Source organism: Vulpes vulpes, chromosome 14, assembly GCF_048418805.1.
Source record: "Vulpes vulpes isolate BD-2025 chromosome 14, VulVul3, whole genome shotgun sequence".
Lineage (NCBI taxonomy): Eukaryota > Metazoa > Chordata > Mammalia > Carnivora > Canidae > Vulpes > Vulpes vulpes.
Genome location: NC_132793.1, coordinates 89,167,541 through 89,192,632, shown reverse-complemented (window position 1 = coordinate 89,192,632; position 25,092 = coordinate 89,167,541). Strand labels below are relative to the sequence as shown.

At 35.4% G+C, this 25,092-nt stretch overlaps 1 protein-coding gene across 49 annotated transcripts in view; it reads left to right on the top strand.

The window, feature by feature from the left end:
• MEF2A (myocyte enhancer factor 2A) overlaps positions 1–25,092 on the top strand; it is a 166,376-nt gene that overhangs the window by 62,195 nt on the left and 79,089 nt on the right. For 33 of the 49 annotated variants that reach the window (XM_072737148.1, XM_072737146.1, XM_072737141.1 and 30 more), the window contains one exon: positions 13,567–13,757. The exons of the other annotated variants lie outside the window; for them this stretch is intronic. In XM_072737148.1, the coding sequence (XP_072593249.1) occupies positions 13,704–13,757 (54 nt within the window). In that variant the 5' untranslated portion in view covers positions 13,567–13,703. The remainder of the gene's footprint in view (positions 1–13,566; positions 13,758–25,092) is intronic. 49 annotated transcript variants of the gene reach the window in all.

Here is a 25,092-nt window from a genome sequence, read left to right as displayed (position 1 = left end):
ACAAGTGACAGTATTATTCAGCTGAAAAAAATACTCTGTTGTGTGTAGGTAACACATTTTGTTTTTCTCTTCATCTGCTAATGACGTTGGGATTGATTCCACCTTTTAAGTGTGAATAATGCTCTTGTGAAGATAGATGTTTCCACCTTTTAAGTGTGAATAATGCTCTTGTGAAGATAGATGTACAAATATTCAAGTCCCTGCTTGCAGTTCTTTTGTGTATAGACCGAGAAGTGGAACTGTTGGATCAAATTATTATTCTCTATTTAATTTTTTGAGTAGCCACCATACTGTTTTCCACAGCAATTGTGCCATTTTACATTCCCAAAAATAACGCACAGGGTTTCAGATTTATTCACATTCACGTTAAGGCTGCTTGTTTTTTGCTTATTTGTTTTGAGGATAGTTATCCAAATGGTGTGAAGTGGCATGTCATTGTGGTTTTGATTTGCATTTGCCTAATGATTAGTGATGTTGAGCATCATTTCATGAGCTCATTGGCCATTTGTATATCTGCTTTGTAGAGATGTCTATTCAAGTCCTTTGCTTATTTTTGTTGTAGAGGTTTAGGGATTCTTTACATATTCTGGATATTAATGTCAGCTAATATGATCTATAATTATTTTCTTCCCTTTGATGGGTTGCTGTTTTACTCTTTTAATAGTATCCATGGACACTTTGACATTTGGCCATACATTTATGGATTTGTCTGGGCTTTTTATTCTATTCCATTGATCTATATGTCTGTCTTTATGCCAGTGCCATACTGTATTAAGCATTATAGTTTTATAGAAAATTTTGACATTCGGTAGTGTGCATCCTCCAACTTTGTTCTTTTTTGAGATTGTTTTGGCTATTTGGAGATCATGAGATTCCATATTTATTTAGGATGGCTTTTCATATTTTTGCAAAAAAAATATCATTGGGATTTTGATAGGGATTGCATTGAATTTGTAGCTCACTTTGGGTAATACTCCCATGTTAACATTAAGTCTTTCAGTCTGTGGATATATGGTGTATTTTTATTTATTGTATTTTCTTTAACTTTTTTTTTGTCAGTGTTGTTTAGTTTTCAGTGTATAAGTCTTTTACGTTGACTAAGTTAATTCCTGAGTGTTTTAAAAATTTTGATGCAATTGTAGGGGCACTTGAGTGGCTCAGTCAATTAAGCATCTGACTCTTGATTTTGGCTTGGGTCATGATCTTGGGGTTCTGGGATTGAGCCCCTGTGGGGAGCCTACTTGAGGATTCTCTTCCTCTCCCTCTGCCTCTTCCCCATCTTGGACATGCACACTTACTCTCTAAAATATTTGAAAAAATATTTTGATGCTATTGCAAATGGAATTATTTTCTTCTTTCAGACTGTTCATTGTTAGTGTACAAATGCAACTGATTAAGCGTTCATTTGTATCCTACTACTTTGATGAATTTGTTTATTTCAGCAGTGTTTTGTGGAGTCTTTAGGGGATTCTATATATAAGACCATATTTGTAAACAGAGATACTTAACTTTTTCTTTCCAGTTTGGAGACCTCTTATTCCTTTTTTATTGCTTAATTGCTTTGTCTGGAACTTCTGTTGTTGAATCTAAGGGGTGAAATCAGTCATCCTTGTCTTATTCTTGATCTTAGAAGAAAAGCTTTCAGTCTTTCACCATTTGAACATGCTGTAAGCTGTGGGATTTTCCTAAATGATTTTATTTTATTTTTTTCTAAATGATTTTCATTATGTTTTTATTATGTTGAGGTAGTTTCCTTCTATTTCTGGTTGATTGCTTTTATCATAAATGAGTGTTGTATTTTGTGAAATGCTTCTTTTGCATCAGTTTTTAAAGGGTCATGTGGTTTTTCCTTCTTTCTCTTAATGTGGTGTATCATATTGATTAGTTTTAATTTTAGTATGTTAAATCATTCTTTCATTCCAGGAGTAAATCCCACTTTGTCCTGGTATATAATCCTTTTTAACATGCTGCTGGATTTGGTTTGCCAGTATCATCTTCAGTACTTCTGTATCAGTCTTCATAAGGGCTATTAATTATTTTATTGTCTAGCTTTGATACAAAGCAATGCTGACCTTGTAGAGTAAGTTAGGATGTATTTTTTTCCCTTCAGTTTGGGAAGAGTTTGAGAAAGATGTGGTAGTTTGGTAGAACTCCCAGTGAAGACATCAGGGTGAGTACTTTTCTTTGTCAAGAGGATTTTGGTTACTAAAATTCAGTCTCCTTTCTAGGATCTATTTAGCTTTTTCTGTTTGTTTCTTTTTGACTCCGTGTTGGTAGGTTTTGTGTTTCTAGGAAATTTGTCCATTTTATCTAAATTATCCATTATGTTGGCATTACTATTGTTCATCATACTCTCTTATAATTATTTCTAGAATTGGTAGTAATGATCACACTTTCATTTCTCATTTTAATTATTTGAGTCTTGCTTTCTCTTAGTCCATCCTAACTAAAGGTCTTTTTTTTTTTTTTTTTTAACCTTTTGAAAATCAGCTTGTCAGGTTTAATCTGATTGGTAGTGAAATGAAATAGAGAAGCCAGGCAAAAGTTGGTTGAGGCAAGCTTTTAATGGGTTGCGCTCTTGGGCAAGGTGTCCCCCCCCCCAGGCCAGCAAGGGGAGGGAGAGGGGGGATGTCGCACCCCAAAGGAGTACATGTGAGCTTTTTAAGGGGGGTGGGTAAGGGGCTGTGTCTGTTTGGGGTGATAACATATGCCCTTATATGGGGTTTGGGTAAGGTGCAGTTCAGGTTTCCTGTGTAGGCCCTGTCTCCCCATGATGACGTGTCCTTGGGCGGTCTGCTGGTGATGGGAAAGTTCCCAGGTGAGAGTAACAAGATGGAGGGTCTGCTGCCATTTTGTTGGTACCTCCCTATCCCCCTTGATCCCACTGGCCCAATACAACTTTTGGTTTTATTGTGTTTTTTCCCCCCCTTATTTTTCTATTTTTCTTTGTTTTGGTCTTGATTATTTCCTTCCTTCTGTTAGATTTGAGTTTGCCCTGGGGGCAAAATTCACACTGTCTCAAATTACTATTGCTTTGTAATAAGTCTGTTAAGTGACTGTATGTGAGTCTTTTAGCTTTATCCTTCAAGGTAGTTGTGACTGTTCTTTATATTTGCAAATGAATTTTAGAGTAGTATTGTTAGTTTTTCTGCATATAATAAAAGGAAACCTGGTGTTTTGATTAGGATTGTATTGAATCTCTAGATTAATTTGGCGGAGAATTTACATCTTTTATGAAATTGAAACTTCTCAAAGATGAATTTGTTTATTAGTATATTTTAAATTTCAGGATCAAGGCACTTAGTTTTCTCTATTTCATTTTAGGTAACTGATATAATAGTATCTTTTATTTAACTTTTTCCAGTGGAAGTGCTTCAGTATAGAAGAAGATTTTGACTTTGAAGGAAAGAAAGGAGGAATTGCTGCAACCAAGACCTAAATAGGAAAGCAGTGCATAATGGGACTGATGGTGATGGGTTGATAGTTGTCATGGCAGGAATTTGAGGAACTTCTCTTCTGATTACTATTTTTCCATCAGTAGAATAGAGAACAAAGTCATCAGCTGAAAGTGAGAATGAGTGATGAGTTTTGGAGAGAGGAGAGAGAATATGGCATAAAATAATCAACCAGGAAATTGGGCAATGGAAAATTGCTAAATTTATAGTGAGATTAATTAGACTGGTTAGCATGGTGGTTTATTCTCAGCCATATTCAGCTACATGGGAGCGGGTAGTCAAGAGTGAGTTTTTTCCCAGGAAATGAGTGGAGGGAGGAGGGAGAGCAAAAGCCAAGGGAGTGAGGGTATATGAAAACTTGACTGGATAAAAGGAGGGATATATACTGTGTGAGGGACCATTGAAAAGGCACTAGATGTACTTAAATTTTAGGACCTAATGGAATCTAAAGATTGTTACAATTATGTTGTTAGTGTGTTTGAGCTAAGTGGTTCAAGAGTTTACACCTGCCAGTTTGGTTTGATAAAATTTACTTTCATATTTTTGTTATTTGTATCAATCTTCATGTGATATAGGACATGTTATGAAAAACAAGTTCATATTTTTAAATCTAAGACCTTTGGGGCCAGATATGTTTTTTAGTTTTTTTTTTTTTTTCCACTGCTACTTTTTCCCTGGACTTACATTAGTCCTTCCAAAAACTTTTGGTTTTGTTGGTGTCTGTATGTTTGTTTTCTGTCTCATTAATTTATGCTCTTTTATTTCTTCATTTGTACTGCCTTGGGTTTAATTTGTTCTTTTTATAACCCTTTCAGATGGTTGCTTTAGAACTTTGGTTTTTGGCCTTTCCTCTATATATGTATTTTAAAGCTATAAATTTCCCTCTTAAGCATGGGGTTAGCTGCATCCCATAAATTTTGATGTGATGTAATTTTAATAGCATTCCATTCAAAATCTTTTCTAATTTTGACTATTTCTTCTTTGACCTATGAGTTAGTCAGAAGTTTATTGCTTAATTTCCCAATATAAGCATTTTCTAATTATATTGTTATTCATAACTTAATTGGAGGTCAGAAAAACATGTCTGTCCTTTGAAATTTGTTAACAGTTTATGATCTAGCATGTTGCTCACTTTTGGCACATGTTTTTGTGCACTGAAGAAGAACGTGTTTTCTGCTTTTATTAGGTATAGTGTTCTATATGTCAGGCTGTTAATTGTAAAGTTCAAATTTTTTTCTTCTTGTCTGTTGCTTGTTTTGGTTTGCTTGTTCCATCAGTCACTGAGAAAGCTATGTAAAAATCATCTTGCTAGAGGGATCCCTGGGTGGCGCAGCGGTTTGGCGCCTGCCTTTGGCCCAGGGCGCGATCCTGAAGACCCAGGATCGAATCCCACATTGGGCTCCCGGTGCATGGAACCTGCTTCTTCCTCTGCCTGTGTCTCTGCCTCTCTCTCTCTCTCTCTGTGGCTATCATAAATAAATAAAAATTTATAAAAAAAAAAAAATCATCTTGCTAGAATTGTGGTCTTCACTTAGTTCCCTTGGTACTGGCTGAAGTTTATTTGGAAAAAATATGTTTTCGGGCTGCCTGAGTGGCTCAGTTGGTTAAGTGTCCAACTCTTGATTTTGGCTCAGCTCAGGATCTCAGGGTTGTGAGATCGAGCCCTGTATGGGTGGGCTCTGCGTTCAGCAGGGATTTTAGTTGAGATTTTGTTCTCTATCTGCCTCTGCCTCCTCCCTCAACTCTCTTTTAAATAAATAGATCTTTAAAAAGAAAACGAAAAGTATGTTTTTACACTGCAGAATTCAATGCAATATTTTAACAAACTGATGTATGGGAAAAGTCAAAAAATAAATTTCAGATGCAATTTGTAGAACATTAGAATCACATGTAAGACATTTTTGAAGCATGTACTGTCAACAGAAGGAATGTGCTGTTACTGCTGGCAGTAAGAAAGAAGTTACCTTGTTATAAGCCATTGAGCTGTTATTTGGCATATGTATTTGTCTGAATAAGTTTCAATTGCTATTCATATTTGGCCCTTAAGTTTGCTTGGATTTGTAGAAAGCACACACCCAAAAATGTTCAGAAAGTATTAAATTGTGGAGAAGGAAACAAAGACAGTGAGCAAACTATTGTGTATGAAGTCATGTAGTATTTACATCCTAACCATGATAATTACTAATATAAATGGACATTTTCTGTATTTCAGTTTTAAAAAAGAAATGATTGGGTATTACAAGTTTTATATGTAGCATAATTTTTCCTATTGAAAGTAATGGAAAATAAGCTCCTGGTTAAGGTTTTGCACAGAATATCTGATTTTCAGGAACAGATTCCTGACTTTGTGTTATTCAGTACATTTAGATTTAGAATTGCTAAATCTTTCTGGTGAATTGAACTTTTACTGTAATGAAGTATTTTCCTGTATTTCTATCCATGTATTTATCTCCTGCATTGAAATGTGCTGCGATAGAATAAAGCTACAGAACTTTCTTTTGATTTGTGTCCATGCTTTTACTTTTTTTTCTATATAATTATACTTAAGATCTGCTTCTGTAATCGGCATTTAATTGGTCTTTTTTAAAATATAATTTTGAGTTATTAATTTTTCCCCTTCCATTAGTTAGCTGTATGTACTCTCACTATTCTTACATGCTTATTTGACTTAAGTCCAAAAAGTAAAAAAGTACTTTTTCTATTTCCCATAAAATGAAGGGATTTTAGCATACTTTAATTTCATTTACTACCCTTCCCAATTATGTACTGTTGTTGTGCATTGTAATATTTTAAGTTCTACAGTGTATTGTTACTTAGTCAAAATATTCACTTAGAAGTACATATTTCTCCTGTTCATGTTTTTATTTATTTATTTGCTTCCTTGCCTACTTGCTTACTTTTTGGTGTAATATCCAAACTATGCCTGGGATCCTTTTTTCTTTCTACTTGAAAGTGTTTTAGTGTTAAATTCTATTTGACTGCAAATGTCTGTGTTTCCTCCTCCCACCCCCACTCTGTTTTTGCCCCCTTCTCTGAAGAGTATTTTTTACCAGATTTAGAATTCTAGTCTGGCCTTTCTCCCACTCTTGGTACTCACAGGGTATCATTTCATTGTCTTCTGGCTTCATTACTTATGTGAAAAAGTCAACTATAAATCTTAATACTGTTTTTAAAGTTTATCTTTCCTTTTTTGGCTACTTTTAAGATCTGTCTGTGGCTGTCTTTTCGTCTCTCTTTTCCTTTATCTAACCTCTTTGATATGCTTTAAGTTGTGTTTTTCCTTGTATTTGTTTTACAGGGGAGTTTGTAGATACTGGATCTGTGGCTTGATGTCACTGATAAAAGTTTTAAAAGTTTTTACCTATATGTCTTTAAGTATTTCTCTCTTTCCTTTCTGAGACTCCCAGAAAGTTACGTGTACTTTGGATCCATGTGTCATAATTTTTTCACACTCTTTTCTGTGTTTCCCAATTTGTATCTTTTGGGGCATCAGTATTTTCCTCTTTCCTATCTTCTGGTGTAAGTATTTTCCTCTTTCCTATCTTCTGGGTAAGAGAAAAATTATGTACTATTCTTTCCTTAGCTGTATTCTAACCTGTTGTCCAACTCATCATAATTTGTTATTTTCTGTTTTCAAAACTGTTCTGTGTTTTCTATACTTTAAGCATTGTCTGCTAATATTCTTTGTTTTTAATTCTTTGAACACATTAACTTATTTTAAAGTTTTTTTCTGATAACATTACCTGGATCTACTATGGGTCTGATTGTATTCCCATTTTAAAATCTTAGTTTTTAGTCAAGACCTGACTTGGTCTTTCTTAAAATACAATTTTGAGTTAATTAATTTTTTCCCTTCCATTAGTAATAAAAAATAATAAAAAATAAAAATAATAATTATTTTTTATTTTTAGGCATTTTATTTATTTTTTGTAATAAATTAATTTTTACTGGTGTTCAATTTACCAACATACAGAATAACACCCAGTGCTCATCCCGTCAAGTGCCCCCCTCAGTGCCCGTCACCCACTCACCCCCACCCCCCGCCCTCCTCCCCTTCCACCACCCCTAGTTTGTTTCCCAGAGTTAGGAGTCTTTATGTTCTGTCTCCCTTTCTGATATTTCCCACACATTTCTTCTCCCTTCCGTTATATTCCCTTTCACTATTATTTATATTCCCCAAATGAATGAGAACATACACTGTTTGTCCTTCTCCGATTGACTTACTTCACTCAACATAATACCTTCCAGTTCCATCCACGTTGAAGCAAATGGTGGGTATTTGTCGTTTCTAATGGCTGAGTGTAATATTCCATTGTATACATAGACCACATCTTCTTTATCCATTCATGTTTCGATGGACACCGAGGCTCCTTCCACAGTTTGGCTATTGTGGACATTGCTGCTAGAAACATCGGGGTGCAGGTGTCCCGGCGTTTCATTGCATCTGAATCTTTGGGGGTAAATCCCCAACAGTGCAATTGCTGGGTCGTAGGGCAGGTCTATTTTTAACTCTTTGAGGAACCTCCACACAGTTTTCCAGAGTGGCTGCACCAGTTCACATTCCCACCAACAGTGTAAGAGGGTTCCCTTTTCTCCACATCCTCTCCAACATTTGTGGTTTCCGGCCTTGTTAATTTTCCCCATTCTCACTGGTGTGAGGTGGTATCTCATTGTGGTTTTGATTTGTATTTCCCTGATGGTAAGTGATGCAGAGCATTTTCTCATGTGCATGTTGGCCCTGTCTATGTCTTCCTCTGAGATTTCTGTTCATGTCTTTTGCCCATTTCATGATTGGATTGTTTGTTTCTTTGGTGTTGAGTTTAATAAGTTCTTTATCTTGGAAACTAGCCCTTTATCTGATATGTCATTTGCAAATATCCCTTTATCTGATATGTCATTTGCAAATATCTTCTCCCATTCTGTAGGTTGTCTTTTAGTTTTGTTGACTGTATCCTTTGCTGTGCAAAAGCTTCTTATCTTGATGAAGTCCCCATAGTTCATTTTTGCTTTTGTTTCTTTTGCCTTCCTGGATGTATCTTGCAAGAAGTTACTGTGGCCAAGTTCAAAAAGGGTGTTGCCTGTGTTCTCCTCTAGGATTTTGATGGAATCTTGTCTCACATTTAGATTTTTCATCCATTTTGAGTTTATCTTTGTGTATGTTGAAAGAGAGTGGTCTAGTTTCATTCCTCTGCATGTGGATGTCCAATTTTCCTAGCACCATTTATTGAAGAGACTTTCTTCCAATGGATAGTCTTTCCTCCTTTATCGAATATTAGTTGACCATAAAGTTCAGGGTCCACTTCTGGGTTCTCTATTCTGTTCCATTGATCTATGTGTCTGTTTTTGTGCCAGTACCACACTGTCTTGATGACCACAGCTTTGTAGTACAACCTGAAATCTGGCATTGTGATGCCCCCAGATATGGTTTTCTTTTTTAAAATTCCCCTGGCTATTCGGGGTCTTTTCTGATTCCACACAAATCTTAAAATAATGTGTTCTAACTCTCTGAAGAAAGTCCATGGTATTTTGATAGGGATTGCATTAAACGTGTAAATTGCCCTGGGTAACATTGACATTTTCACAAAATTAATTCTGCCAATCCATGAGCATGGAATATTTTTCCATCTCTTTGTGTCTTCCTCAATTTCTTTCAGAAGTGTTCTATAGTTTTTAGGGTATAGATCCTTTACCTCTTTGGTTAGGTTTATTCCTAGGTATCTTATGCTTTTGGGTGCAATTGTAAATGGGATTGACTCCTTAATTTCTCTTTCTTCAGCCTCATTGTTAGTGTATAGAAATGCCATTGATTTCTGGGCATTGTTTTTGTATCCTGCCGCACTACCAAATTGCTGTAAGAGTTCTAGCGATCTTGGGGTGGAGTCTTTTGGGTTTTCTATGTAGAGTATCACGTCATCGGCAAAGAGGGAGAGTTTGACTTCTTCTTTGCTAATTTGAATGCCTTTAATGTCTTTTTGTTGTCTGATTGCTGAGGCGAGGACTTCCAGTAGTATGTTGAATAGCAGTGGTGAGAGTGGACATCCCTGTCTTGTTCCTGATCTTAGGGGAAAGGCTCCCAGTGCTTCCCCATTGAGAATGATATTTGCTGTGGGCTTTTTGTAGATGGCTTTTAAGATGTTGAGGAATGTTCCCTCTATGAAGAGGGATGGATCAGGAATGGATGCTGTATTTTGTCAAATGCTTTCTCTGCATCTAATGAGAGGATCATATGGTTCTTGGTTTTTCTCTTGCTGATACGATGAATCACATTGATTGTTTTACGAGTGTTGAACCAGCCTTGTGTCCCGGGGATAAATCCTACTTGGTCATGGTGAATAATTTTCTTAATGTGCTGTTGGATCCTAATGGCTAGTATCTTGTTGAGAATTTTTGCATCCATGTTCATCAGGGATATTGGTCTGTAATTCTCCTTTTTGGTGGGGTCTTTGTCTGGTTTTGGAATTAAGGTGATGCTGGCCTCATAGAACGAATTTGGAAGTACTCCATCTATCTTTCCAAACAGCTGTAGTAGAATGGGTATGATTTCTTCTTTAAACGTTTGATAGAATTCCCCTGGGAAGCCACCTGGCCCTGGACTCTTGTGTCTTGGGAGGTTTTTGATGACTGCTTCAATTTCCTCCCTGGTTATTGGCCTGTTCAGGTTTTCTATTTTTTCCTGTTCCAGTTTTGGTAGTTTGTGGCTTTCCAGGAATGCGTCCATTTGTTCTAGATTGCCTGATTTATTGGCGTAGAGCTGTTCATAATATGTTTTTAAAATCGTTTGTATTTCCTTGGTGTTGGTAGTGATCTCTCCTTTCTCATTCATGATTTTATTAATTTGAGTCTTCTCTCTCTTCTTTTTAATAAGGCTGGCTAATGGTTTATCTATCTTATTAATTCTTTCAAAGAGGCATTTTGTTTATTGTTCGTTCATTCATTCATTCATTCATGAGACACACACACACACACACACACACAGAGAGAGAGAGAGAGAGAGAGAGAGAGAGAGGGGCAGAGACACAGGCAGAGGGAGAAGCAGGCTCCATGCAGGGAGCCTGACATGGGACTCGATCCTGGGTCTCCAGGATCCCGCCCTGGGCTGAAGGCAACACTAAACCGCTGAGCCACCCTGGGTGCCCATTTTTAGGCATTTTGTATGAAAATTATAAGATCATTTGAATTTCTAGATGATTTTATATTTTGCTGGTAAGATTTACTTTTGCTAACATTTTTTCAGAAGTTTTTACTGGCGTGCAGCTAGGCTAATAATTCTAAGTAGCCCAGGTTACCTTAACCTAATGAGGGATTGAGGTGATCTGAAGCTGTACTCTCCTCTTTCTTGGCCTGGTCTATTTCTAGTTTACCTTTATGCTTAGGGTATAGTCCTTTGAATTCCCTCCAGGTTCCTGGTGTGTTTACTGGGACTGTTTCTTGGTCCTGAATCTATTTTTGTGTCCCACCTATAGAGCTGTTGAAAGCTGTTTAGCTTCTCAGTCTCGCAGCCAATGATTTTTGTTTTTTTAAATATATATATTTTAAATATCTTACTTTTTTGGGAGAGAGAGAGAGCTGTGCAAGTGAGCTTGAGTTGGCACTGGGCAGATGGAGAGAAAGAGGGAGAAGCAAACTCCCTACTGAGCAGAGAGCATTCTGTGGGGCTCAGCTAAAGTTTTAAGAATCTTCTAATGACTAAGGGGAAAATTAGTGTGAAGTGTGGTCTTACCTGTTTCTTCCAAAGCTCAGCGCTTCAGTTCTGTCTTGAAAGTTCTCCAGTAGTTTTGAGCAGATTACTTTTCTTGTTGTTTTTTCATTCTTAAAAGAAGGTTGGTTTGGAGTGCCTGGTTGCTTCACTCTAGTAATTATCTGAGTCTTGGTTTGGGCTCAGGTTTTGATCTCAAGGGTTGTGGGATTGAGTGCCAAGTCAGGCTCTGTGTTCAGTGTGAAGTCTGCTTGAAGATTCTCCCCCTTTGCCCCTCCCTGTATTTGGGTTCACTCATGCTCTATCACTCTCTAAAATAAATAAATACATCTTAAAAAAAAAAAAAAAAAAAAAAGGATTGGAGTAACCTACTCAGCCAGCCAAAGCGAAATACTAAGATATGGTTTAGCATTCAGAATTTTTCAGATTAAAAGATAATATGCATATATCTTTTAGTCATTATTGAAATGTATGAATATTTATGTTACCTACTATAGTGCAGGTTTTTATAATGGGAATTGGATGTGATGTGGTCTATTAGGGAGCATGATTTGAATAAGCTGACTCTATTGGTTTATATATATGTATATATTATTTTACATATATGTATATATTTTTTAAAGACTGTATTTATTTATTCATGAGAAAGGCAGAGAGAGAGAGGCAGAGACACAGGGAGAGGGAGACGTAGGCTCCTCACAAGGAGCCTGATAGGGAACTTGATCCCAGAACCCCAGGGTCATGCCCTGAGCCGAAGGCTGTTGCTCAACCACTGAGCCACCCAGGTGCCCCTCTGTTGGTTTATATTGCAGTCTTGTGAGAAACAAAAACATTCTATAGCACAGCTGCCCGTTTGATTGGTTCTCACCAGTGACTAGCCATCCTTCAGTTTCTCTAGGGTTCCTTGCTTCCACCTACTTGCTATTCTCTCTGTCTAGAATATACACCCTCATACTTGGGTTTGGATATGAGGCACATTCCCAGGGTAACCCTCCCTAAGTAATAAATTTAGATCAGATAAATGACTTCTTAATTTTAATTCATACAGACTCACTTATATGATAGTTTGATTAATGTCTATTTGCCCCTACTAAACTGTGAATTTTATGAGATCAGAAATCAGGCCGTTTTGTTTTTACTATTTTGCCTTCTGTGCCTAGTTCAGTGTTTCGAAGTACATTTTTTTTGCAAGTAGGTGACCAATTAAAAGTTATCAGTCGTTAGTAGATGTTCAGTTAATGTTTATATGAATGAAGAAATGAAAACATGAAGGAAGATATATAAGCAATGCCATCCTTATGGTAATGATGGTACTGATAAGAATTGAAAAACTCATTGCTTTTGAGCAAAAGCCAGATTTAATCAAACAGGGATTTGCATAGTACTTTTAAAGTTTTATGACTATACATGTACAACATTAAAAATACTTTAATAAAATTGTCCTGAGAATTTGATTGTGAATGTTTTAGCATTTGTCTTCCTTGTAAATATTTTACCATATGAGTTTGAAAACACTACTGTCATTAAGAACATGACAAATTGTATCATTGCCAGTCACTGAATTACAGAGATAAATGGAATAAAAAAATCCTGTTTTTGAAGGATCTCAGAGGAAAATTACTTGGAATTTATTATACACATATCCACAAAGTAAGATACTATGGTTTACATGAATCTTGATTGATTAGGAGGATTTTATTAAATGGCTAAAAGGAATGGTATTTAATTTAAGTGGATGTTATTATGAAATCATATGGTGCCTTTGTGGATTCATAGATAGTAATTTTGGTGGCGACTAGGGCAGTTTGCAAGAATGGTTTGTAAAGGCAAATTGGGGCTACCAGATTATCAGTTTATCCTTTGACATAGAGGCCATCAGAAGCTTTTAAGGATATTCTGTAATGTTAAAGAGGAGAAATTCTGGAGCCAGACTCCCTGAGTTCATATTCCAAGCTCTGCCCTTCACTGTGTGTGTGATCTTGGACATATTATTTAGTATCTCTCTGCCTAAGTATTCTTATTTATAAAATGGAAATGATAATTATAACTAAAAAGATTGCACTTTGGATTAAATGAGTTAAGACATACCAGGTATGTAGAAAAAAGTGCTTGGCACATAGAAAAATGCCAGTAAGTGTTGGCCCTTGTTGTTGCTATTATTATATTCATTGAGGAAAAACTCAAAGGTTATAATTGCACTCTTTCAACCAGTTATAGTGGCACAAAAAGATTCAAAAGATGTTTAAGAGGTAAAGTTAACAAAACTTCAACTTAATTACCAATTTTATATAACCAGGAATTTTAACTAATAAGGGTGCCTATATACAGCATAGAAGCAGACTTGAAATTTGTATAACATTTTCATCATTTGCAAACTTATAGAACTTAAATTTTCTAATTTGTGTTTTCTTTTAGATCTTATAGAAAATTTCAGCTGTAGCCCTTGGACTAGAAGCTGAAATAATAGAAGCTGTGTACGATGCATTAGGGTATTGAAGAAAAATAATTTTGAATTAAATATTTGGAATATAAGGAAGGAAAGGTGACTGAAAATGGGGCGGAAGAAAATACAAATCACACGCATAATGGATGAAAGGAACCGACAGGTAAATGAAAATTTTAACTTATTTATAATTGATGTAAAAAGAAATTTTTTTTTTAAAGAGGAGCATAGGAGAGAATGGTTGGATTTTTCTTAAATTTAATTTCAAGTCTAAATATTTTTATTTCCAAACTAAATAAAATTTTAACACTTTTAGCTCATCGTGTGCTTTAAAGAAATTTTTTTTCTTGTTATAGAAATCATACTTGTTAATTATAGAAAACACAGAAAGAAAAAGGTCACTGTAGTCCCACCACTACTGTCCATTGTGTAGATTTATCATAATAAACTTAGTCTTCCGTTCATTTGATTATGTTTGTTAGTTTTTAACATATTATTATTGTAAATTATCATCTTTATTTTCATAATTAGGTAATACCTAAGTTAACTACAGTTATCAGTGAATGTGTTTGGGTCACTTAAATTTTCTGGTTAACTAAGAAATAATGAGAATTTTTTTATAACTCATTATCACATATATCCCTAGAGCATTTATGTATTGATCTCAGTTTTAACTGATAAAATATATTGAACTTAATTTTCAGTACCAATGTCAGTAAGCCCTTACAAATTCAAGATAGTTATAACACTAATATATGAAGACCAGAAGTTGTAAGAGTTTAGAGCAGGGATTGGCAAACTATAGTCCATCGGCTGGCTGACTGTTTTTATAAATAAATTATTTTTAGAACACTGCCATATGCATTTGTTTACATATTGTCTGTGAGGCTTCCACATTATAACAGCATAAGTAAGTACAGCCCATAAGCCTAAAATCTTTACTCTCTGGCCCTTTAAGAAAACGTTTGTCAAGCTCTTGGTTTAAAGGAAAGAAGGAAAAACAGTTTTGTAGAATATTGTAAATAAACTGGTAGTCACAGCATATGCAGGAAGGAGAGATGGTGTCTCTGGAAAGGTTGCCTATCAGGAGAAATTTCCAGAAAAGCTGGTTTCTGAAAGCTTACCAGGAATAGAACAGTACTAAAGTTAAATTCTTCAGTCTGAGTAGTAATTCACCTGGTAATGTGGATAGAATTGGAGAAAAAAACTAAGCCGAGTAGTTGGTAGAGAAGTTAGTGGAAGTGATTAGAATTATCAGTGGACCTAACTAAAGAGAACTCTGTTTCATCTCATGAAGATTGTTTAACTAGAGTGTCAGGCTCACACAGTATGATTCTTTATGAAGGTGGGTAAAATAGGGGAGTCTGATAAAATAACCATCATTCCAAAGGAATGACTCTAAACAAGGTTGTAAGTAAATGTCCTTTCATAAATCTGTGGATTGTGACAGGTAGAGAAGGCATGGGGGACTTGCTTCATGAACACATGCAATATAAATGTAAAATAGGGTTTATTAAGGGAGTAACATAAAAGCAGAGAACTAGCAAAGTACATAACATTCCCTGAATTCTCATTATCTCATACAGAGTTGTGTTTAAATTCAGCATAGATACACTGGATCTACCAGTGGAAAAGACCCTACATGTTTAAAGAGAAAAAGGAGCTAGAATATGTAAGTGACTGTGTGATGGAACTTTTAAGTTAAGGAAATTATCTTACTAAAAGACCTGGCCACTGTAACTCAACAACTAGAATTAGCCTGTTAATAATGTTAAATTTACCTAAGTCGTTTTCTTGCCAAGCTGCCAGATGGGGCAAGGGTGTCTGAATTTCTTCTCAGATGATTTTGGCAAAGAATGCAGAAAACATACAGAAGAGGTAGTTGGACAATTTATTTTTTAAGTTTGGTTAGGCACGGACATAATTTGTCATTTTGAATTTGTGGATTCTGAGTTAAAAGTTTCATTATTCTTGCATTAAAATGGGGGAATAAAAGGTTTCTCTGCAGAAGAGAATATATGTCATTTATTAATCCAAATGTGAATACCTGCTATATTTGAGAGAGACTGTTAAGCACTGGAAACTCATTAAAAATATATAGCCTATAGAAGAGATTTAACTACATGGCAAGTAGAAGGTAAGCTTAGGTGATGGGAAACTTCATGGAAGAATGACCAGCCTCTGATTGGGGTAGTTTGAGGGAGCGATACTGAGGGAGGGAATAGCAGATAGTTTTTTGATGATTGGATTTTTTGAGCTGGTAAGATAAAAGTCATTAGAACAGTGAATGAAAACCTTGGGAGTGATACTATCATGCACTTTTAAGAGCTGCCTCACCTCACCTCACTTCACTTCTACTTGGAAGCTTTCACTTCACTTCCATTTGGGAGTTTCTGGTGAAATCTTGGGTTTGTCCTTCTTGGTGTAATACATTTTTATTGAAAAAGTAAATTTTGTATTAAAGTGTAACGTAAAAAAAACTGCACAGATCCTAAGTGTGGCTGAGTGAGTTATGGCAAAAAAATACATTACCATGTAGCCAGCATATTTCAGTGCACGACCCTGGAAACTCTCTGTCCTGTCTCCCAGTCTATTATCTCCCTGCCCTAGGGAAGGAAGGCCATTAACTGAACTTCTCACACATAGATTAATTATGCCTGTTGTTGAATTTATGTGGACAGCATATGTTCCTTTGGCAACATTATGTTTGTGAAATTAATATTGCTGTTACATGTGGGTATATATGTAGATGTATTTTGTACATTTTCATTGATGTGTAATTCATTGTGTGGAGAGAACATAATGTATATACTTATTTTTTTCTATTGGAACTAGACTTTTGGGTTTTCCATTTTGAGACTTGTTACAGAATGCTGTTTTGAATACTCTTACATGTGACACAGGAATGCTTAGGTATATACCAAGGTATACAGTTGCTAAGTCAAAGAGTATACCTGTGATCAGCTTTAATAGCAATAGAGTTTTTAGAAAAAATCACTTTTAGTGATTGTGCTAATTTACAATCTGTACTAACATTGTGTTGAAATTACAGTGGCTCTAAATCTTCAGATAGTAGTTTTTATCCCCTTCATTTTAGCTATTCTGGTAGGTGAGCAAAAGTAACATTTTAAGTTTCTGTGATGTTTGATGAAGTTGATCACCTTTTTCATATTTTTATAGATATCTTCTTTTATGACTTAACCTGTGTACTTCTTTTCCAGTTTTTTTCCCTAGTGGGCTGCCTGTCTTTTTCTTATTAATTATTATTCTGTATATAATATGTTATAAATGTTTTGGTTCATTATGTGCATTACAAGTAACTTCTCTCATATCATGGCTTGCCTTTTCACTTTTTCAATCTTTTTTTTTAATGTTTTCCAGTTTACCTTCTTTTTTTCCTTTGACTAATGCTGTTTGTGTTGTGTTGAAATATTTACCTATCATAAGACCATAATGATTATTTTTATGCTTTTTTTACTTTTCATGTTTTAGATCTGTTACTCATTTGGAATTTATTTTTGTATATGATTTGAGGTGCTGGGGTCGAGATTTGTTTTCCTGATAAATATTTGGCTCATCCAGTACGCTCTAAGAACCATCTTTCCTCCACTGCATGACAAGGGTTGCCTTTGCCTGAATCATGTGATTCTACAGACATGGGGCTGTTCTTTTTTTCTTTTTATTTTTTAAAGCTTTTATTTATTTATTCATGAGAGATACAGAGAGAGGCAGAGACATAGGCAGAGGGAGAAGTAGGCTCCCTATAGGGAGCCTGATTCAGAACTTGATCTCAAGACCCTGAGGCAAAGGCAGACAACCACTGAGCCACCCAGGAGCCCTGTGGGGCTGTTTCTGAACTCTGTTTTGCTCCTTTGCTTATTTTATATCTTCGCTTAGTTCTACACTATTTTAGTTACTATAATATTTGGTAACAAATATTCTACCATGATGTTGTGTATGACTTAGTGGTTGTTTTTGCTGTTTTTCTTTCCAAATAAAACCAAGTGTCAATATTCACCAAGAGAACAAAAAACCTTACTGGAATTTAGGTTGTTTTTTTTGTTTTTTGTTTTTCATTAAATGTATGGATTGATTTAGGGAGAACTGAAATCTTTACAATATTAAGTTTTGTAATCCATGGTAATGGTTATCTTACATTTGGTTTTTGTTAATTCTTTCCATACTGTTTGATGGTTTTCAATGTACAGATCTTACACATTTCTTACTTTATTTTTAGGTATTGGATTTTTTTTGTGTGTCATTATGTTTTTTCCCAGATTTTATTTTCTGTATGGTTGTTGAGTATATAAAATTATAGTATACGTTTTTAATGTTGATTTTGTGTCTAGCAATTTTGCATAACTCATTTTCAAAATACACTTATTTCTAATAGTTTATATGTGCAATTTTTGGATTTCCTGTGTAAACAGTCATGTCTGCAAACAGTGATTTACTCTTTTTGAAATCCTTTGATTTTTTTTATTACATTATCTCATTTTATTGCATTAGCTAGGACCTCTAGTATAATGTTGAGTGAAAATGGAGATAGTAGGCATCCTTTGTCTGATTCTTGACTTTTTGAAGAAACATTTGATATTTGATCATTAATTATGATATTTACTGAGAGCTTTTTTTTTTTTTATAAAAAAGAGGATCCTCTTTATCAGAATAGAAAAGTTTTCTATTTCTAATGCCACTATTTCTTATACTGTATCAGTATTGAATTTCATCAAATGCTTTTTCTGAGTTTATGTAGATGATTCTGGGTATTTTTCTTCCCTTTTTTCTTTAATGTGGTATCCTATGTTGGTTGATTTTCAAATGTTAAAGCACCATTCTTGAAATACACCTTGTGATGTGTTAACCTTTTTATATATATCACTTGATTTTGATTTGCTCATGTTCCATTTTGGATTTTTACAAGTATGTGTATATAAGATGAGTCTCTAATATTTTTTTGTAATGTCATTGTTAGGTTATCACAAGTTATGCTGGTTGGGAAGTGATCTTTCTTGTTTTCTGCAGAAGTTTGTGTAATAGTAATGTATTTCTTCTTTAAATCTTGGAAAACTTTACTGGTAAATCTATTTGTACTTGGAGTGTGCTATGAGTGTTTTTTAAAAATAAATATTTAACTTATTTAATGGAGAAAAATGATTCATATTTTTCTACTTTTTCTGTCAATTGGGTAAATTGGGTTTTTAAGGAATTGTCTTTTTTTTTAATTTTTCAGTTTTTAAAAAAGATTTTATGTATTTATTCATGAGAGAGAGAGAGAAGAGGCAGAGACACAGGCAGAGGGAGAAGCAGGCTCCATGCAGGGAGCCCGATGTGGGACTCGATCCCCGGTCTCTGAGATCATACCCCAGGCCCAGGCCGAAGGCAGCGCTAAACTGCTGAGCCACCTGAGCCTCTGGGGCTGCCCTGTTCTTATTTTCTTCCTATTGCTCATACTCTTATATTCTGTCTTCCTGTTCCTTATATTGTTACTTTGTGTCTTTTTTTCTTGATCAGTCTTGCTGAGAGTATATCAGTTTCTAAGAATGAACTTTTTAGTTTGCTAAAATATTTTTATCATCAGCTGTTTTATTTTATTTTTTAATGATTTATTTTTGTTTATTTATGATAGACATAGAGAGAGAGGCAGAGACACAGGCAGAGGGAGAAGCAGGCTCCATGCGAGGAGCCCGACATGGGACTCGATCCCGGGATTCCAGGATCATACCCTGGGCCAAAGGCAGGCGCGAAACCGCTGAGCCACCCAGGGATCCCCTCATCAGCTGTTTTAAATGTCATTTATTTCTGTCTTTTCTCCTCCTCTTGGACAGTTTTGTTTTGTTTTGTTTTGACATTAATCATTGACTTTTCAGCCTTTCTCTCCTTCCTAACAAATCCTAGAGGACAATGTTTTCCCCTGTAAGCAGTGATTGAGCTGTGTCTCACAGAGTATCATAATGACGATTTTTCATCTTCGTTATTATTCTGCTGAAAATATTTTCAAATTTAAACTGGATTTCTTTTTTTAATGCATGAATTATTTGGAAATGTATTGTAAAATCTCTAAGAAATTAGAGATTTTTAAGCTTTTTTGTTAGCTTAATTCTGGTATGTTTAGAGAATGTGCTCCAAATGATTGAGGTTGTTTGAAATATGTTGAGGCTTGTTTTAGGACCCAGGCTTTTGGTCAGTTTTGGTAGGTGTTTTATTTGCCCTTGAAAGACCGTGTTGTTGTTTTTGGTTACTGTAGTGTGCTTATGTGAGGAGCAGGGCCACGGAAGAGAAAATTATATTGGTATCTTAATTGTGTTTCTCAGGCCTACAGAAGGACTGTACCTTTCTGATTATTTGGCTGCTTGTCCTGTCAACTAGTGATAGATGTTGTTGGGCTGTGTTGAGGTCTTTGTAAGATTATGGACATGTCTATTTCTCTTTGAGTTTCAGGTTTTACTTTATGCATTTTGGAGCTATGTTATGAGTTGAATATAAATTTAAGCTCGTTCATATCTTCTGGATGGATTGACATCTTCAGCATTAGGAAATATCTTTTTTTATTACAGCTACTACTGTTTGCCTTCAAGGTGTTTTATATTAGTATACCTTATATTAGCTTTCTTATGCTTAGTATTTGCTTGTTATATCTTGTATCCTCTTCAGCTTTTCATTATCCTTATATTTAGGGCAAATTTCTTCTAAGATTTGAACTCTATTTCATTATATAATCGTAGTCTTTTTAAGAAGAGTATTTTGGGGCACCAGGGTGGCTCAGTGTCAGTTAAGTAGCCACTCTTAATTTTAGCTCAGGTCATGATCCTAGAGTCCTGGGATTGAGCCCCACATTGTTGTTGGCTTTCCTCTTAGTGGGAAGTTGGCTAAAGGATTCTCACTGCTTCTGCCCCGCCCCCACTTGTGCTCCTTTTCTCTCAGATCTTTAGGGAAAAACAGTATCTTAAATTTAATCGCAGATATATATATATATAGAAATATATATATATATTTTTTTTTTTTTAGGTCCCTTTTTCTTCCTCATTGGCCACCTTTTTTATTTACATTTTTTATTCTTTTCTAGTAATTTTCTTCAACACATGTTTTTTTGCCTTTCTTTTAGTGGCTTGTCCTGGAAATTAAAGCATATATTCTTGACTTATTTCAATATAGCTGGTAATAACACACATTTATCTCTTAATAACACACTTCTTTTACCTCTTCCTTGATTTTAGATCCTTACAGCATACTTGGTTCTGTTTATGCTTCCTGCTTATTGTGTTTCTGTTACCAAGCATTTTAATGTGATAAATTAATTAAAACTCAAAGTTTTATACAGTCAATATTCATATATACACACATAAATACACACTGATCTTCACTTTTCACTACTTTCTTCCTTTATGTTTCTTTTTTTTTTTTTTAAGATTTTATTTATTTATTTATGAGAAACAGAGACATAGGCAGAGGGAGAAGCGGGTGCCCTGTAAGGAGCCTAATGTGGGACTTGATCCCAGATCCTGGGATTGCACCCTGAACTGAAGGTAGATGCTCAACTGCTGAGCCCACCCAGGCGTCCCTTCCTTTATGTTTCTACCTAGGATTAGTTTCTTTCTTCCTAAAGAACTCCCTTTCTTATTTCTTTTAGTGCAAGTCTTTTATGATCTTTATCTGAATATGTCTTTATTTCATCACTGTTTTTAAAAACTGCTGTATTGACATTAAAATTCACATCTCTTACATTCACCATTTAAAAAGAAAATGTACAGTTTAGTGGGTTGTTTTTTTTTTTTACTATAGTCACAGAGTTGTGCAAACATCACCATTTTCTTCTAGAACACTTTTTAAAAAGTTTGAGAGAGCATGCACACATGTGAGTGGGGAGGAGCAGTGGGCGCGAAGGAGAGGGAGGAAGAATCTGAAGCAGACTCTGCGCTAAGCAGAGGGCTCAGTCCCAGGACCCATGAGATCATGTCATGACCTGAGCAGAAACCAAGAGCCAGATACTTAACTGACTGAGCCACCCAGGCACCTCTTTCCAGAAGATCCTTATCACCCCTAAAAGAAACCCTATAGTTATTAGCAGTCACTCTCCATTCCCCTTCCTCCATATATGTCTAGCCTTAGGAAGTCACTAATAACCTATTCTATTTTTATAAGTTTGCTTATTCTGGATATTTCATATAAGTCAAATCATATACTATGGATCTTTTGTGATTGTCTTTTTTTGTATAACATAGTGTTTTTATGGTTCATTTATGTTGTAGAGTATATTAGTACTTCATTATTTTGACTAAATAGCCAATGAATATACTACATTTTGTTTATTCATCAATTGATGAGCATTTGGTTGTTTCCACTTGCTGGCTGTTATGAATAATGCTATGTGCATTCATGTACACATTTTTGTGTAAACATATATTTTCATTTTTCTTGGATTTACCTAGGTGTGGAATTGCTGGGTCATATGGTAAGTCTAAAGTTTAGCATTTTGAGAAACTACCAGACAGTCAAAGTTGTCTGTGTCATTTTGCTTTCCATCAGCAGTATATTCCAGTTTTCCCACACCCTTGCCTGCCAACACTTGTTATGTTTACCTTTTTGATTATAGTCATCCAGGTGGGTGTGAACTGGTATCTTACAGTTTTGATTTGCAGCTCTCTGATGACTATGCTGAACATATTTTCATGTGTTTGTTAGACATTTGTTTTCTTCTTTAGAGAAATGTCTGACTATTCAAATTCCTTGCCCAATTTTGTTTTTTTATGGAGTTGTATTATCTTCATTCTGAAAACGTGTTTTTTTTTTTAATATTTTATTTATTTATTTGGGAGAGAGAGCATATGCATGAGTGAGGGGATGGGTAGAGGGAGAAGGCAAGAAGCAGACTCCCTCCTGAAGCATGGAACCTGACTCGGCACCATCCCAGGACCCTGAGATCATGACCTGAGCCAAAGTCAGATGTTTAACTGACAGCCACCCAGACACCTCTGGAAAGCTGTTTTCTTTTCTTTTTAAAGAGATTTTATTTTTATTTGAGTGAGAAAGAGCCAGTGAACATGAGTAGGGTGGTGGGGGGATAGAGGGAGAGGGAGAAGCCAACTCCTCATTGAGCAGGAAGCCTCATGCAGGGCTTGATCCCAGGACCCTGGGATCATGACCTGAGCTGAAGTGAGACGCCTAACTGAGCCCCCAGGTGCCCTGAAAGCTGTTTTCACTAGTTATAGAATTCTAGATTGACAGTTAATAGTCTCTTAATACTTTGAAACCATTTTCTTCCAACATCTGTCACTTTTATCTTTGGAGAGACCAGCTTTCAATATTTCTTTGCCCCTTTTTGAAGATAATGTACCCTGTCTCCCCGTTATTTTTAAGTTTTTTAGTTTTTCATTAGTAAATTTTTTTATTATGATGTCTTCAGAGATTGTTTATGCTCATTCATTTCTCCTCTGGGATTCCAATTACATGTAACTTAGTCCTTTTGAGTATGTCTCATATATTTCTTATGCTTTTTTCTTCTTTAATTTTTTTTTTCTCTGTTCTCCCATTTGAATGTTTTATGGTGGGTGATCTGTTTTCTAGTAATGTTTTCTGTGTTCTAGTAAACTTATTTCTGGTTTTTAAAAATTAGCTTTTAAAATACCTAGTAATTTACTAATTTCTGGTATATTTTCAACTATAGAATTTCTTTTTATTTTTTCTTTTCATAGATTTCACTTCTCTCGTGAAATTGCCCATTTTTTCCACATATTTTCTCCATACTTTCCACTATTTTTTTGAATGTAGTAATCATGGAGTTTTTGTCTGCTAACCCCTATATTTAATTACCTGTAGGTTCATATCTGATCCCTTTTTTCTCTTCATTTTCAATTATATGGTCATTTCTTTTGACATGTCTTGTGGTTTTTTATGAGCCATCAGATACTGTATATGAAAGTTACCATAGATGTTCCATATTATGGTACTTTCCTGCAGAAATGGTTTACTCCTTTCTTTTACCATTGAAATTACCATTCCTACTGAATATCTTAGGCCAGCTAGGGATTGACTTGAGTTGAGGTTAGGTTGTAGTTTTGATGAAGGTTTTGGTTGCCCTTCAAGGAGGCTACTTTTAGGAGTAGCCTTTCAAAGATTTTGGCATTGATCCCAGTGTGTTCTTGGGGCCCAGTCCATGGAGTATTTCTTAAATTTGTTTTCTCAGGAAGATTACAGAAAACTCTACTTTGCTTTTTTGAGGCTTTTGCTTTTCTTTTAACTTCCTACCTCATTCAGTCTCAGAATGACCACCTCTGTTGCAGCTCCTCCCTTCTCACTAGTTTATTGACCCCTGGATTTTCTGTTTTCAACTTCTAGGGTGAAAGCTCTCTATCAACAGCAACCCACTGTCCAAACAGAGGTTAGATCCTTAATCTTCCTGTATCCAGAATCTGTAAAGGGCTGCAGGGGAAAAGCAGCTGCAGAGCACCATTTCACATCTGTCAGGTTCTCACCCCTCTAGAATCTTGACAACTTAAATTCTTCCTTCAGCAGCTTTCCAGTTGTAGTATTTTGTTCTGTTTTCTGGTTGATCTCAGTGGGTTGTTTGGTCTTCTACCAGTTACTTCATCTTACCTAGAAGATTTGTCAATTTCTTTCTACATTTTATTAGTTCAATACATAATGTTTTATATATTTTGGGGCTACATCTCAATTAGGCTCATACATATTTTGAATTATTTTACCATTTTTGTGAATTTTTCAATATCGATCTTCTCTATTTTTTTTAACTTAATTTATTCATGAGAGACACACAGAGAGAGGCAGAGATATAGGCAGAGGGAGATGCAGTCTCCCTTTTGCAAAGAGCCTAATGTGGGACTCGATCCTGGGACTCCGGGATCACGCCCTGAGCTGAAGGCAGATGCTCAACCACTGAACCACCCAGGCATCCCAATCTTCTCTATTTTCAGTGAGACATGCTTATTTTAAGTCTACTTTATTTTACATTAACTTAGCCATACCTTTCTCTCATCTAGTGTTTTCTCAGTAGGTCTAGCTCTCTACATTTACTTTCAACCTTACTATGTTCTTTTGTTTAAGTATGTTTTATAAATATCATATGGCTGGATTTTAATTTTTAAAGTCTAGTTTGATAACTCTTGACAGTTTACTTGGATTTTATTCTTTGTTATTGTTTGTATATTTGGACTATTTTATACCATCTTATTCATTTCAACTTGAGGGCCACAAGCATCAAAAATGTCACAATCATATCATTCCTTATATCCTTAACTCCTCAGATTGCAGCTTTACATAGAATTCCCCAAGGAAAAGAATGTTGGAAGAAGATACTTTCTCTAATGGATATCTACCAACCTCTTTTTTTTTTTAAGATTTTTTTTTAAGGCTTTTAATTTTTTTTTAGGATTTATATTTAGTTTGGGGTGGGGACATGAGTTGGGAGAGGGGCAGAGGGAGAGAATCTTTGAAGCAGACTCCCCTCTGAGTGAGGAGCTGGATGTGGGGCTCAATCTCAC